Raw genomic sequence first — 14852 nt, forward strand, 5'->3', positions numbered from 1 at the left:
ACCTCATCAGGGCAGGGTTAGTCCTCCCCTCTTCGCCTCCCTCCCTCCCTCTCTCCTTTCTGCATGTGGAGGAGGCTGCTGGCTCTGGTTAGTCAGTGCTGTGTGTAAAGTAGCCCACGCCAGTGCTTTAACGCACAGCGGAAATCTGGTTTGCTCCTAGCTGCTGCTACAGTAATTACTGTCCTGTGGTTGCTAGGAGATGCTTCCTTTGACTTCTTCCCCCCTCACTTGTCTCCCCCCCACCCCTATCCTTTACTTGCAACCCCCCTCCTTCTTCCTTCCCCACATTCTCCAGACTGCTAGCACATGGTGTGTGTGTGTGTGTGTGTGTGTGTGTATCTTTGCTCTTTCTTTGCCTTCAAATGTACCAAGTGGTGTAACACATCTGCAGTGTCTGCAAGGGAATGTGAGGAGCAGGAGACAGAGGAAGGAGAGCGAGGAGAAAAAACAGAACAGGAAAAAATGAGATTGTGTTGTATGCATGCGTGAAGCAGAGAGAAACAGAGAGCACGAGAGGCCAGGAGTCTGCAGAGAGAATGTCATAAACCAGCTCCAGCTGGAGAAATGCTGCACAGAACTTGAAAAGCCAAATGACAGCTGTTTGTGTGTGTGTGCGACTGCGTGTGTGTCAGTGCAGAGAGAACGAGGGAGAGGAGTGGAGCGAGGGGTGCAAAATGGGAAACAGACATGGGCTTCCTTTTAAAGTGCTTGCCTAAGCCCCACCATTCAAAGGCATGCGTGGGGGCCAATCTGGAGCTGATCTGACCCTGGAGATGTGGTTGGGTGAGGTGGGGGGTTTGTGGGGGTGGACGCCAGGGGCAAATATGGCTCCACTACAGCTACATCAGGGAAACGTGCACTTCCGCCCTCCAAGGCACAGGGGTTCAGGACAGGGAAGGTGGGAAGACGAGCCACATGTTGAAGAGGCAGAGCAGATTCTGGTTCCACTCAGAGCTCCAGTGTTGCTTCATCTCGAAACACTTTCACATTCTGACAGCCAAACACCATGCTGCAAGTCAGGAAAACCAGTTTCTGACTAACTAGGACTGCTTTTTGGACTAACTAACCAACTAAATAAATAAATAAGGGCGGCACGGTGGTGCAGTTGGCAGAGCTGTTGCCTCTGAGCAAGAAGGTCACCGGCTCAAATCCCGGCTGGGGGTCTTTCTGGGCAGAGTTTGCATGTTCTCTCCATGATGCATAGGTTTTCTCCAGGTACTCTGGTTTCCTCCCACAGACCAAAAGCACGCATGTTAGACTGATTGGTAACTCTGAATTGTCTCTAGGTGAGAGAGAGTGAATGTTGTTTTGTTTGTCTCCATATGTCCCTGTGATGGACTGGAGACATACATGTCCAGGGTGTCCCCTGCCTCTTACACAGTGACTGCTGGATTTGGACACCAGTGACCCCCCGCAAAAAGAAGAAGCAGGTAAAGCTAATGGATGGATGGATGGATGGATGAATAAATAAATAAATTAATTAAAATATAAAAAAATAAAACAAGACCTATTCCTCTTAAAAGTTCAAGCATCAATATTAAATTATGACAAAATTATTATTGCCCGCCACAAAAGGGAATGCAATAAGGTTTTTGCCCATGTCTGTGTTTATGTTTCGCTCTGTAAGCAAAATATCAAGAACCACTGGACAGATAGAAGACCACAGAAAGTAATCATTGAATGCAGATCCACAACTGAACAACTTTTGAAATCAATCCAATTCATGAGGACAGTCACAGCTACTGTATATACGCTCATTTACCCGCAACATTCATAAAACACTCGGGCGGGCAGCCCGATACTTTTCATTGAGGGACCGGCCACCTCCGTGGGGTTTGCTGTTGGTTGCGGAGGAGCCTGACGGAACCGGACCAGGACAGAACTGAGCAAAGGACGGCTCCCGCCTCTACGGTCAGTCCGACCACTGCTCTACTGGAGGAAGCCTCTCCTGCTGGGAAGCACAGAGGAGGAACTGCTCGAAGGAAGACCGGCGTCTGCAGAGTTCTGCTGGTCTTCCATCTGAACTCACATGGATTAATTGGATCTGTACGGGACCACCAGTTCAGAGATGATCAACTGAAGGATCTGTTCCAGATCACGCTGTTGGTTTAATCCGTTTATCTCTTTGAACTCTGTTCGGATAGACCCTGAACCTGTGAAGGGCTCTACCTGAAGGTTTTTTTTTCTTCTCATCTGGATCAGATCTCTGTTGATCCGAACTGAGCCAGGACCATGCCTTCCAGAACGAGTGGATTGTCTGGCAGCTCGCTTTGTTCCTTGATGTGGATTATCTGTTTCTGCCTGTTGGTTCTGGACCCAGCATCTGTTCAACATGAGAGCAGCTGGAGTGATTTGTCTACACCGGGGTGCTGGAGCTCCCCTCAGTCCAATTCAAACTGCAGTTGATCCACTATGCTGGGCCTGCCAGTCCATTTGACCTATGATGCTGTCTGCTCTGAAATCTTTCTGCATCATTCCCACCATTTTCAGATCTCTGACTATTTGGAATCACTGAATCTTGTTAACGCATCTGGATCTGCCTCACCCTGCAAATTTCACTGTTTTTGGGTTCTAAGTAATCATATCTTTATAAACTTTTCACCATGGTTCAATTATGGGGGCTAAGTGTCACATTATTAACTCCTGTAATTACACATCTGTCACAAAAAACACAAGAAAATGTCAATAATGTTGTTATTGCTCTCAAGGATCCAGCCCAACCCTGGAACCCCCACACATTACAGCACACCAAATGATTTTAAAAACCATTTCAGGTCTTCATTTTTTGCATTTTAACGCACGCAGTCTTCCAAAAATAAAAATAAAAACTTGACACGTTGAGAATTTGGGTCCGTTCATCTGGGGCTGATGTAATTTTCATTTCTGAATCCTGGCTAAACAAATCTAACTTGAATATGGATGTGGCAATTGATGGATTTAACATCTTGGTGGCAATTTACATCAGAGCAAGCCTGGATTCTAAACTAGTGTCAGCTAAAACAATTCCAAAACTATTTGAAGCCCTAGCTGTAAACGTCACTTTGAATGGAGGCCAGATCTCATCTGTAGTGGATGTTATTCCCCCTCCCCAGCAACCTCTGAGGCCCTGTCCTCCTTGACTGACTTCCTAGTTGATTCACAGTTCAAAAAAAATTTTCTCGCAGATTTCAATGTCACCTGGAAAAAGCTGACCCCCCTCTGTGATAAATTCAAGGAATGTTGCCTGTCACTTAATCTGACCAGAACTATTGACACTCCCACCAGATCAAACAAGCATTGTCCTGAAAAATCTTCCATTTTAGATTTATTTATAACAAATATGCATCATAAATTCCCTGGTATAGGTGTTTTTGCTGATGGTATGAGTGATCATTGTGTTATTGCGATGCTTAGAGACACTAAACTTCCCCACTCTAAGCTCAGGTTAATTCAAAAAAGGGACCTGAAATGTTTTTGTGACCAAGCTTTCCTATGGGATTTTTCTCACTTCGACTGGCACCATATTCTATTAACAAACGACGTGATCACAGCTTGGAACTATTTTCAAAATACTTTCATCTATTTTCTCAACAAACATGCTCCTTTTCGCCCGTTCAGCATAAAAGGAAGAGACAGCCCCTGGTTTCCGCCTGATCTAGCTGACCTTCTGCACAAGAGAGATCAGCTTTGGGCTGTAGCAAGAAAATTTGGCTCAGACACTGACTGGTTGAATTTTCAACAGCAGCAGAATAAATGCACAACTTCCATCAAAGTTGCAAAACATAACTTTTTTTATCTCAGACCTCAAAAAATCTAAATGATCCTAAAACATTCTGGAAAACCATCAAATCTCTCTCCGGCAGCTCATCTGACTGCCCATCATAACTTCTTGTTGTCTCTGTTCCTGAGCCAAATAAGCACGAGATCCTGAACTGTATCAACAGACATTTTGTCGTTTCTAGTTCTATGACACGATAACTAATGAAAAATCAGCCATTTCTACTAAAAACCAATCATCTACAAACCAAATCTCTCCTACAAGTCAATCTTCGATAAATCACACCTTTTCTTTTTCTTCGTTCTCAGTTAGTGAGGTTAATAAACTGTTAAAAGGTCTAGACTCTTAAAAGATCCCCAGGAGCAGATGAACTTCCACCTTATTTCTTAAGGCTGGTCGCTCATATCATCGCGGTACCAGTGTACCACAACGTTAACCTTTCCATAAGCCAAAATTCCATTCCAGATGCTTGGAAAACAGCCTTTGTTCTTCCTTTGCTGAAGGGAGGAGACCCCACCTTAGCGAAAAATTATCGCTCAATAAACTAAACTCTGCATTTTAGCCAAGGTTCTAGAAAAACTGGTAAACTCTCAAATCAAAAAGTATTTGGACTTATTTAACATCTTACCTCTCCATCAATCTGGTTTCAGGAAACAACACAGCACGACTGCTTTGCTGAAGGTTTTTAATGACGTTGTTGAAGCAATGGATGCTAAGAATTATTGTGCTGCACTTTTCTTAGACCTGTCTAAAGCTTTTGACACTGTGGATCATAACATCTTGTGTCATAAGCTCTCAGAAATTGGTTTCTCAGATCACACCATTGGTTGGTTCTCTAACCATCTTTAAGATTGGAGGCAATGTGTTCAACATAATGGTACTTCCTCCAGTTATTTAACAGTCAACAATTGTGTACCACAAGGCTCAGTCTTAGGACCCATCCTCTTCACAATCTACATACGTTGGTCAAAGCATCCCTGATGCATTCTTACATTTCTATGCTGATGACGCAGTTGTTTATTGTCGCGCTAAAACAGTTGATAAGGCTTTCCAGCTTTTAACATTTAACATCATCCAGTCTGATTTGTTCCATCTCAAACTTGTCCTATACGCCAATAAAACCAAAGGGATGCTTTTTTTCAAACAGGAAGTTGGTCCCAGCAGTTCTTCCTTTGATTTTTTTCCTCGAAATGTGTCCCTATTGAGTTTGTAAATTCCTACAAATATTTGGGTATCTTGGTCGATTCACATCTCTCCTTTAAGCTCCATGTGGAAAAGTAAGTAAGGAAACTGAAAGCTAGATTGGGTTTCTTTTTCAGAAACAGATCCTGTCTAACTCTGAATGCTAGGAAACACCTTGTAACTGCAACTTTCCTTCCCTCCATTGACTACGGTGATATTTACATGAATGCCCCTAAAAGCACCCTGCAGATGTTGGATGCTGTCTATCATGGTGCGTTAAGATTCATAACTGGCTGTAACTACCATACCCATCATTGCACCCTGTATTCACTGGTTAACTGGACATCATTAACTTCACATAAACTCTCTCACTGGTACATTTTCATCTTTAAATCACTTGTTGGTCTGCTGCCTTCATACATCTCCTCCTACATGTCTCTGTGTGAGAGCAGCTACAGCGTGCGCTCTCAGGACATTATTACATGCAGTGTCCCCTCAGTGAGGACTGAACTTGGCAAAAGGGCCTTCTCCTAATTCGCTCCTGTTTCCTGGAATATCTTGCAAAAAGATCTGAAGCTCTCAAACTTGACCTCTCTAAGTGGCTTCAAACATCTGTTACGTTCCTGGCAAAAATCAATGCAGACATGTTCCTGTTTTTAGTTTTCTACACCTCCTTACAACCTATCTGTTTGTTCTTTTGTTACATCTTCTTTTAAATACCATTTCATTTTTACTTGTTATTCTCAATTTGTATGCATCCATTATGATTGTCTTTTGTTGTCTTTCTTGTCCACTCTTGTCATCACTCTTTGCTTAAAAAAACAGGTCTCTCTTGTAAATGAGTCCCCGAGGCTCATTGGGAATAATCTGTATAAATAAAGGTTGAATGAAAAAAAAAATGTGAGGACTGTAATATCTTCAACTTTTTACCTGCCAGTTAGAATAAGCTGAACACATTGTTTGGAGCACCGGTCCATGTTTTATTGCACTAGATGTTATTTTTAAATAGCCATTACTGTAAACTGTATTCAGTAATGCAGACTAGAGTTTGCATCACTCAAAATAAAATTTTAAACCTAATGGTTGTGAAAATAAAATGGTTGAAAGCATTACATTAGTTCATGCTTAAACGCAGCTGGTTTATTGTTTATTTCTTTTATGTTCTGCATGCTATTTTTCTCTATTCTCTATTCTATCCCCCTCTTACAATGCTGTGATTGCTAGTATCACTCAGCCCTCTGTGAATAGTAAACAGCCATCAGTGTGCTAATGATCCATTGTTAGGCTGATGGTCCTTCTTGAGCATGTGATCAGCTGGTTTTGGTTGTCAGCAGCAAAACTGGTTGGTCCACTCTGAGAAGGTGCTATTTAAGAGACTGAGCTGAATACAGCACCTCAGACTGTGGAAGTCTCTCGGATGACAGATGAAACGTTTCTACATTTTTTTGTTGATTTGCTTTGTTTTGTTTTTTTGAATGTCCAGAGGACCAGATTTAACTTTTTTTAGATTTTTCTACCTGGATTATTGAGCATGCATCAGGATATTTTTCTCTATTGTTTGCTTATCTTTCATTATGTTGAAAATAACCTTAAAATATGAACTGTGGTTGAATTTTTAATCAAAGGAGTAAGTTAAACTTCCTCCTAAAGTTAAGTTTGATCCTTTTAATCTGCAATTGTTCTCGTCATTTGCTTAATGAGGACTTGATTCACTCAGAGTTGATTAATGCACAGAACATAAAGTCAGTGAACAAAGCAGGACGGTCTCAACACAATGCTAGTTGCACGGTTGTCCTGAGAAACCTAAAAATGCAGCCTCTGATGACATTTACACAACAAGGACCCTAATAGCTCTATGGATTTGAAAGGTTTGAAACGCCTTAAACTAAGAAATCAGGAGATAAATGAAAATAATATGTTTGCAAATGTTTTCAGTTCAACAATAATGAACAAAGTCTAAAATTTTCTGTATAGGTATTAGGTAAGTGTCCAATTCTCAACGTAAGAACAAAAAATGTGATGAGCAAACTTTCAAAAACATTTGACTATGAACAATAAAGGTTAAATCGTGTCATCTGGACCAGTTGCTTTAAGTGAGAAACGTTTCGTCTCCCCCATCCAGAGGACTTCCTCAGTCTACGACCTGCCAACCAGATCTGTCTCATAACTGCTGTGTTTCAAGCCAACCTCCTGTTGGAATCTCAAAAGTAGACTTTGAACACATGCAAAACAATCAATCATCATGTACAACAATCAAATGTTTTAGGCCAGATGGCCAACTTGCTACTCACAGAAACAGCCTGAGGACAACCAAGGCCAAAATGGTTCAGAAAAAGGTCGTAAGCTCAATCATCCAGGTAGATAACAAGAAAGGTTAAATCGTGTCATCTGGACCGGTTTCTTTAAGTGAGAAATGTTTTGTCCACCACTTTTGAGATTCCAACAGGAGGTTGGCTTGAAACACAGCAGTGAAGGCTATCTATGGGACAATCTGGTTGGCACGCCGTAGACTGACAAAGTCCTCTGGATGAGGGACGAAACGTTTCTCCCTTAAAGAAACTAATCCAGATGACACAATTTAACCTTATCGTTATCTACCTGGATGATTGAGCTTACCAACCTTCATCAGACTATGAGTTTTTTCAAATCTTTCTACCTATAAGATTTATCACTGAAATAAACACAGATTTTCTGTGCAGGCTGGGTATATCAACTGACCAACAAACCGTATGCATACCAAAACAAACAAAAACCTTCTGTCTAGGGCTGGGCCATATCATATTGTTCACAATAATACCGGTTAAAAAAAAGCTTGCAAGGGCAAAAAAAGGATATCATGATATGCTAATTTCATGACGTAATACATCACGCCCCTTTAACAGAACCGAGCGCGCCGAACAACCAAACCGAACTGCGCACCCCCTCCACCTGTAGGTACTGGTGTAACGCTAATTAGTTGCGCACTAGCTAGCTAAAAAGCTAAAAACAAACAACGCGCGGCTCAGCTGTGTCTCCATCCAGCTCTAAACTGCAGGTACAGATAACTCAAATATCTCTCCCTCCTCCCGCTCTAAGCTGCCACTCGTCTTTTTTCCCCTCTCTCCGCACCCGCTCTGCTCTGCCGGTACAAACACGCGCAGGTCTGTCTCTTAGTTCCACAGTCCATGGAGCAAGAACAGAGTCAGGTGATCAGAGACGGAGCATCAGAGAAATGAATCATTCCTGCAGGAACAGAGGAAGCTGAAACTCCACAAGCTCCAGGGTCACATGATCACCTTGTTACAAGTTCTGGAAGTTATAGCTCATTTAAAGACAACATATATTTTGTTACATTTATGCTCAACAGATCTTAAGCTTTATTTTATTTAGTTATTTTGGGAAACTTCACCTGCACTTCAGTTTTTGTGGTGGATTTATTGATCTATATTTTGTGCAGACTTTTTCATCTAAATAACAGAAAGATCTTTTTTATTTTTATACTTGTAGACTGAATACTTTACTAAATAAAGTAATTTCAGTAAAAGTACCCCTTGTTTTTTTAAATTTTATATAATACTACAAAGCAACATGTTAAGTTAATTTAGTCAAATAACTATGATTTCTGTTTTTTTTTTTTTTTGTTATATCACGAAATTTATCGTTATCGTCAGAATGCTCTGAAATATCACAATATTATATTTGAGCCATATCACCCACCCCTACTTCTGTCAACGCTAAATTAAATGCGGATGTTTTCCTATAGTAATAAAGAAATTCTTTACTTTGAGTTAGGGGACATGGCATAATTCTGGTCAGTGGGTCATCACAGCCGAGCGGGTTGTTGTGGAACCACTGTTTGAGTAAAATATGTTGCACATGCATTATATGTGTGTATCTTGTGAGAGAGGAAGAATATGGTAAGCCTGTGAAGGACAAATGTGGATGCTCATCCTCAGTGGGCAGGATGTGGGTGAAAACAACCATCTTCAACACACGTATCTTCAACGCACACACAAACACACACAGCTGGAGCAATGCAAGGCTATAAGAAATTCCTACTCATCGTCATGGATGCCTGAAGAGAATCAAAAAAATTAAACAAGGCTTGTTGTTGACCTCACATTCTGACTGAAACAATGCAACTTTCTTTTTTCAGGAAGGTCACAACTAGTACTAATGCAGCCTGATAATAGTAAAAGCAAGGACCTCAAGGTAGCAATTTCTATATTTATGTAAACACAATTTGTCAAACAAAAAGTGGTGTCACAACATAGAAACAGCCAATGTCGCACCTTTGACGGTGGTGGCGTTTGCTGGTTCTCAGGTTGCAACACTCGTCTATGGTTCACTTCTCTTTCTCTGTAGCCCAGAACTTAGACCGCAACATTCGGATACCAGATCACCATGGTGACACCCTCAGTAGCTCACTGAACCCCGTGAACACCCCCCCACTTCTCACTCACACACACACACACACACGAAATGCACGCAAAGCTGCGTTCCTGTTCTTGGGGTAAACTTCCCCTTTAAGGAATCAGCCCCAACATAAAGGCCCCCCCCCCCCCCCACTGCCTAGCAACAGTGGTGCCGTTGAATTTCCTGTATGTTGGGGCTGATTCCTTAAAGAGGAACTTTACCCCAAGAACAGGAACGCAGCTTTCCCTCCTGCACTTGTTCTCTACTCCATATTAAGAAGTGTGTCAGACACCAGGCAGGGCAGAACTGATAACAAGTCAGTATAACATGTACTTGGAGCTAAAACGGATCTCATGTGAGGCACTCTATAACATCACAATAAACTCATAGACACCTTGTTTAATTCTTAAATAAACAAAAAACAAACACCAAAGCTAGTCTGGTAAAACAACATGGCAAATATTAGTTTTTAGACTCATTCACTATGTTCCTATTGCTAGGTCAAAGCCAGTTATCTGGCGACAACTGGTGCTTGGCAATAATCTTCGCCCCTGACTGTTACCGGAAACGAACGAATGAATCTACGTATGTATAAACATTGCATCAAAATAATGGTGCATTTGTGCTACTTCTTATTCTAACAAAATGTCACGCATATGACAGAATGGTTGCACTGCATAACATTACAGTGCAGCCATTTTCTTGTCACGACAATGCAATTCAAGAAGCACACTTGGTTCTGCAAATCCGTCTTTTCTCCTACAATGGTAAGTGGAACAGGTGACTAATACACCTAGTATCTTAAACTAATCTAGGTGTTGTCTTGAACTACATACCTGCTGCCTTACTTTATAAAAGAACAGCATTTAGAAGCACTTATATCGACTAACAGCTGATCCGTTTTCATTGTCATAAAAACCATGAACCAAAGAGCCAAAATACCCGTTCCTTTTTTAAATATAAAGGAATGCCACAAAGCCTGACTTGTGAGGTATAGTTTGGCGTGTTTAGTACATATTTTTGCAGGTTAGAAGACATTTACAGTATCTGTATCCTCAAAACAATCAAAACTGTCACATCCTGGTATACAAACTACAGACATCCAGAAATGTTCAATTTTGATCTCACTCACCGGTAGCCCATCCTCGGGAGTATCTCCTTCACCGAACAAACGGCACCCTGGAACATAAAAGGAAGACAAGAGTAAAAAATATTATCTTGATCTGTCTACTAACAAACCACTGAAATCATTTCACTGCAGATGAATATGTTTTTTTTCTTCATGCCTTCATGCTGAAGTGTCCCTGGGCAAGACATTGAACCCCTCGTTGCCTCTGATGTGTGTCCCATCAGTGTATGAATGTGATCTAAAGCTCTGATTAGTCTCTTTAGAATGATTTGTTCAATTAGCTTTGTAGGGATCTAGTATAGAGCTGTATGAATGGGTAAATGAGGCACAGATTGTAGTGTAAAGTGCTTTGAGTATCTTGATAAGATAGAAAGGTGCTATATAAGTACAGTCCATTTACCATCTCCATTTATTTCTGATTAGTATCAGGTCAGAAAAGGCCAAGGCTTCTGCTTTTCTCTGCATATCGCCTTATGAAGAAATGAAAGTTACTTTGTGGTAATGGGACACAGAAGTTCGTCTAATAAGCACAGCTAAAATAATGCAATGCCAACCTTAGTTAAATGTCATGTGCTGAATTCTTACTTCTAGTAAAGTTTTTTGTTATAAAAAAATAATAATGACACTGTCAATTAATGCTATGCTCAATATACATTGGATGTAGGATGTAAAAAAAAAAGTCCAAGTAAGCTGCATTTTGGGAAACGCTTCATCTGATTTATCAACGATCTGACTTCCTGTCTATTTTTTCTTTGTGCCAGACATCTTGAGACATCCAGTTATCAGTTAAATCAGTGTTATAATGTCTGAGTTTTTAGTAGACATTAAGTAGTCCTCAGGAAAAGAAACAATTTACTGAATACTGAAATACCACCACGTCTACGCCTTACACAGCCTCAGACGACTCGAGGTGGAAGTCCACTTTCTGTAAATCTATTCATGTGTACGATAGTAACGTGACCTGATAGCAGGTTTTAGTATCTTTATACCTGAACTTTGTTAATGACGGTCTGCACATGCTCTTCTGTAAGTTTGCAAAACCAGATATTATTTATTAATTATTTTTTTAAATGTACCAGCAGAGTCAGTTTTTGTGTCCAAAAACAGACTAAATTACATGCATTGTATGAGTTGTAAGATGAGACTGTAAAAAAATGTATTATTGCTTTAATGTTGCAATGAACAAGGACTGAACTGCTTCCACTAGGATGTGAGGAGCAAGGCTCAAAGTGAAACTTTTAAACTTTAGATGATTTTTTAATAAAATAATTTAGTTAGTTAAGGCCTCTGTTAAATTACTGTGCAAGTCTTCTTGTTTGTATTCAGCGAGAGAACACAATCTGTCCCAGAAGAGAAGAATCCTCTGGGCTAGTGTCTGTCGGTCAGTTTCTGAATCACGCTGAGAAAGAACGGTGAGTGTCAATGCTTTTCTCCAGCCCTGAGAGAAAGAGGCCTCCTGCAGCACGACTCTGGCAGCACTAGGCTACAAAGCTGCCTGAGCCATGTGCCCGTCGTTGCCATGGCAACAGGAGACTGCAAGACTGATACGCACACATGCGCGGGCAAAAACATATTCTCTCTTGCTGCCTCTTCTCCCACACACACTCACGCAGCAGCCCAGAAGCACAACGATGCATCAGGAATACAGACGAACTCGCCCGCCTGTGCTGAGAAGAGGCATTACACAACACCGCCTGAATATAGAGGGGGCCGAGAGAACCAACAAAGCCAAGGATGGCAGGGAGAAGATGCCGAGGAGTCAAAACCTACTATCACCTCCTCCAGATGTTGCTGACATGCACAAAAGAAGATTTAGAATTACTTATTTTAAATATATAATAGGATTACCGGTTTAGTGTTTCTGAGAGGTCATTAGGATGCTGATTATTTCACTACTAAGCGTTTTGTTTTTTATTTGAACACCATGTCATTAGCAGTACATTGCAAATTAATCTTACTGTGGTGAAAACCAAATGAACTACAAAATAAGGCTGTTACAAAGTGTTCTCACCATTAAACTTTCGTCTTTGTTCCCGTTTTATGTTTAGTTGATAGAAAATTGAGTTTTCCAAGTCAGCTTTCAGTTAGCGTTTACCTAGACACTGCCTGGACCCTGAAGTTCAAAACACTGAAAAGCATTTGTGGACAAGAACAGACTGACGCCAAGCTGTGATGAGCCTTTATGATATGCTGGACCTCCTTTATGCTCCCCTGAGTTCTCAAGTCTACAAAGTAAAGAAAGATTATCGTCTCCCAGCTATCCAGTTCACGTTTGTGTAACATGGAGCTGGGTGGCAGATTGCTGAGTTAGCAAGTCTTCGACTAATTAGATGATTGTAACCTATGGCTCTGTACAGAAAAATATTGCTTATTGGGACCCAAAACTGACAGCTCAAGCCCATGGAATAACAAAATCTAGTTACGCTTAAAAAAAAACAATAAAAAAAAACAAGCATAAAAGCCACATCCTATACTGTCAGACCGAATCTTTTTTAAAACTAGTCTAGCCTGTTTTCAAGTGAAGCTACTTTGAACTACTAAAACAGACAAACTCAATCTAGTGAGTCTCTCGGATGAGAGACGAAACGTTTATATATTTTTTTTGCTTTGTTTTGTTTTTTTGTATGTCCAGAGGACCAGATTGAACTTTTTTGGATCAATCTAGTGAGGTTTTTCCTAACTATAGAACACCTCCTATCTTAAAATGTCCCCCACTCCCCTCCCCTTTTCAACCCTCTATTGTCTTATATCATGCACTCTCTGGGCAAAGTTTTGAACAACCAGTCTCTACAGGAAGTATTGAGATTATCTGAGCAGCTTGGACTGATAAGATATCACAAGAGGGGTCGCGATTGGGTTCAGTGAACAAGCAGCAGTGATGAAGTCATCAACACTAATCAAAGCTTTGCATCTCTTCCACACCAGAGGTCAGGTCAGCCAATACAAGACAAAGATAAATAAGCAAAAACAATTCAAAAACAGTTGCCCAACTGCTTTTACATGTAATGGATAGCTGCCAATAAAAGCAAATGTTGGTGGATGTATTCCTAACTTAAAAGTACATTTTGCAGAGTTACAACCAACTTATCTGGTTTGACCTGCTTTCCAACACAAAAACACATGCCGACACCATAGTAACACACCCACACCTTGGTTAATGTCCTCGATGGCCCGGCGTATGCCCCTGTCAAAGGCTCGAGCGTCTGCAGGGCTCTGGAACGTCAGGCCAAATTTCTTGTCATGGATTCTCCAGTGGTGGAAGATGGGGTTGACCTTATTGTACACTAGGTCTCTTGACAGAATACACTCCAGTACCACCTGAGAACACACACAGTCAACAACATGATGCCAGATTAGAAATGTTCAGCTGTTTAGCTTAGTGATTTGAAGATTAAATTTAAACATGTATTTGCTCCATCTAACATCCTGATCTGTTTTAATGTGTCACATCTGTTCCAATGTAATATGGGAACAATTAAAATAAAATTGGAATAGAGAGAGACCATTTTACATCAATAATTATTACATATGAGAGTCTAGGATTTGAAAAAAAAAAACAAAAAAACATAAACCCAAAGATTTCCAATCATTTTTAGAATAATTTGGAAAACATGTTCCTGATGGTGAGGGTCTTAATATGGAGCATTTTAAAGTTGAGGAGCAGTGGTGACAGGATGTTGTGGATGTGTAGGGAGGTTTGAAGCCAGGAAGCCCAGGAGAAGAATGAAGACAGGCTGTGCTTCGAAAACCTAATATTAATCAGGGCTACTGGGCCACCTCCTGGCCTTCCTCCTGGCAGATTAAATACGAGATACGGCCATTACAGTTTGTGAGGTGTTCTCTGACAAGCACGAGAGGCGGCATAACAGGGTGTGAATGAGAGAATGTACTCAGTGATCTGATGTAACAGACTGCGTTAAGTGCAGCTGTGATAAAAAATTAAATAAAACACTCATTGATCCAAGTGCTTCACTGTTCATCTTTACATTTCAAGACTTAGATTGTAGAATCACAGCCACAAATTCAAGACCTAGTGTAAGGAATGCCTTATTCACATGCCGCCTGCTACGCCAGTGTTTTAAACTAAGAACATTTTATAATGAGAAGGGACGGAGTTTTGATTAGACCTTAAAATAACATTATGCAAGATCTCATCAAGTACTGAGAGATGTCCAAAGATTAGGTATTCTGCTAACAGAGAAAGAGTTGACACAATGATTTTAAGCATAGATCTTGCTCTCAGCTGCCACACAAAATGGCCATCCTTAACCGAGCTTATTCCTAAATTTATACTACAATAAGTAATGTGAATGCAAGCTTCATCACACTAAAAGTAAATGTGTTTTGGAGTTTAAATGTGCCATAATTTGCACCATCCATCCCCAAGTC

At 40.8% G+C, this 14852-nt stretch overlaps 1 protein-coding gene across 1 annotated transcript in view; it reads right to left on the reverse strand.

Annotated features, from left to right (window-relative positions):
• Window positions 1-14852, reverse strand: part of spred1 (sprouty related EVH1 domain containing 1) — a 37313-nt gene that overhangs the window by 2843 nt on the left and 19618 nt on the right. Inside the window, exons 3-4 of the mRNA XM_037694930.1 lie at window positions 13613-13781; window positions 10467-10513 (exon numbers count right to left, since the gene is read on the reverse strand). Coding sequence (XP_037550858.1) covers window positions 10467-10513; window positions 13613-13781 — 216 coding nt within the window. The remainder of the gene's footprint in view (window positions 1-10466; window positions 10514-13612; window positions 13782-14852) is intronic.

Source organism: Nematolebias whitei, chromosome 21, assembly GCF_014905685.2.
Source record: "Nematolebias whitei isolate Nwh7 chromosome 21, NemWhi1, whole genome shotgun sequence".
In the NCBI taxonomy this organism is placed as follows: Eukaryota; Metazoa; Chordata; class Actinopteri; order Cyprinodontiformes; family Rivulidae; genus Nematolebias; species Nematolebias whitei.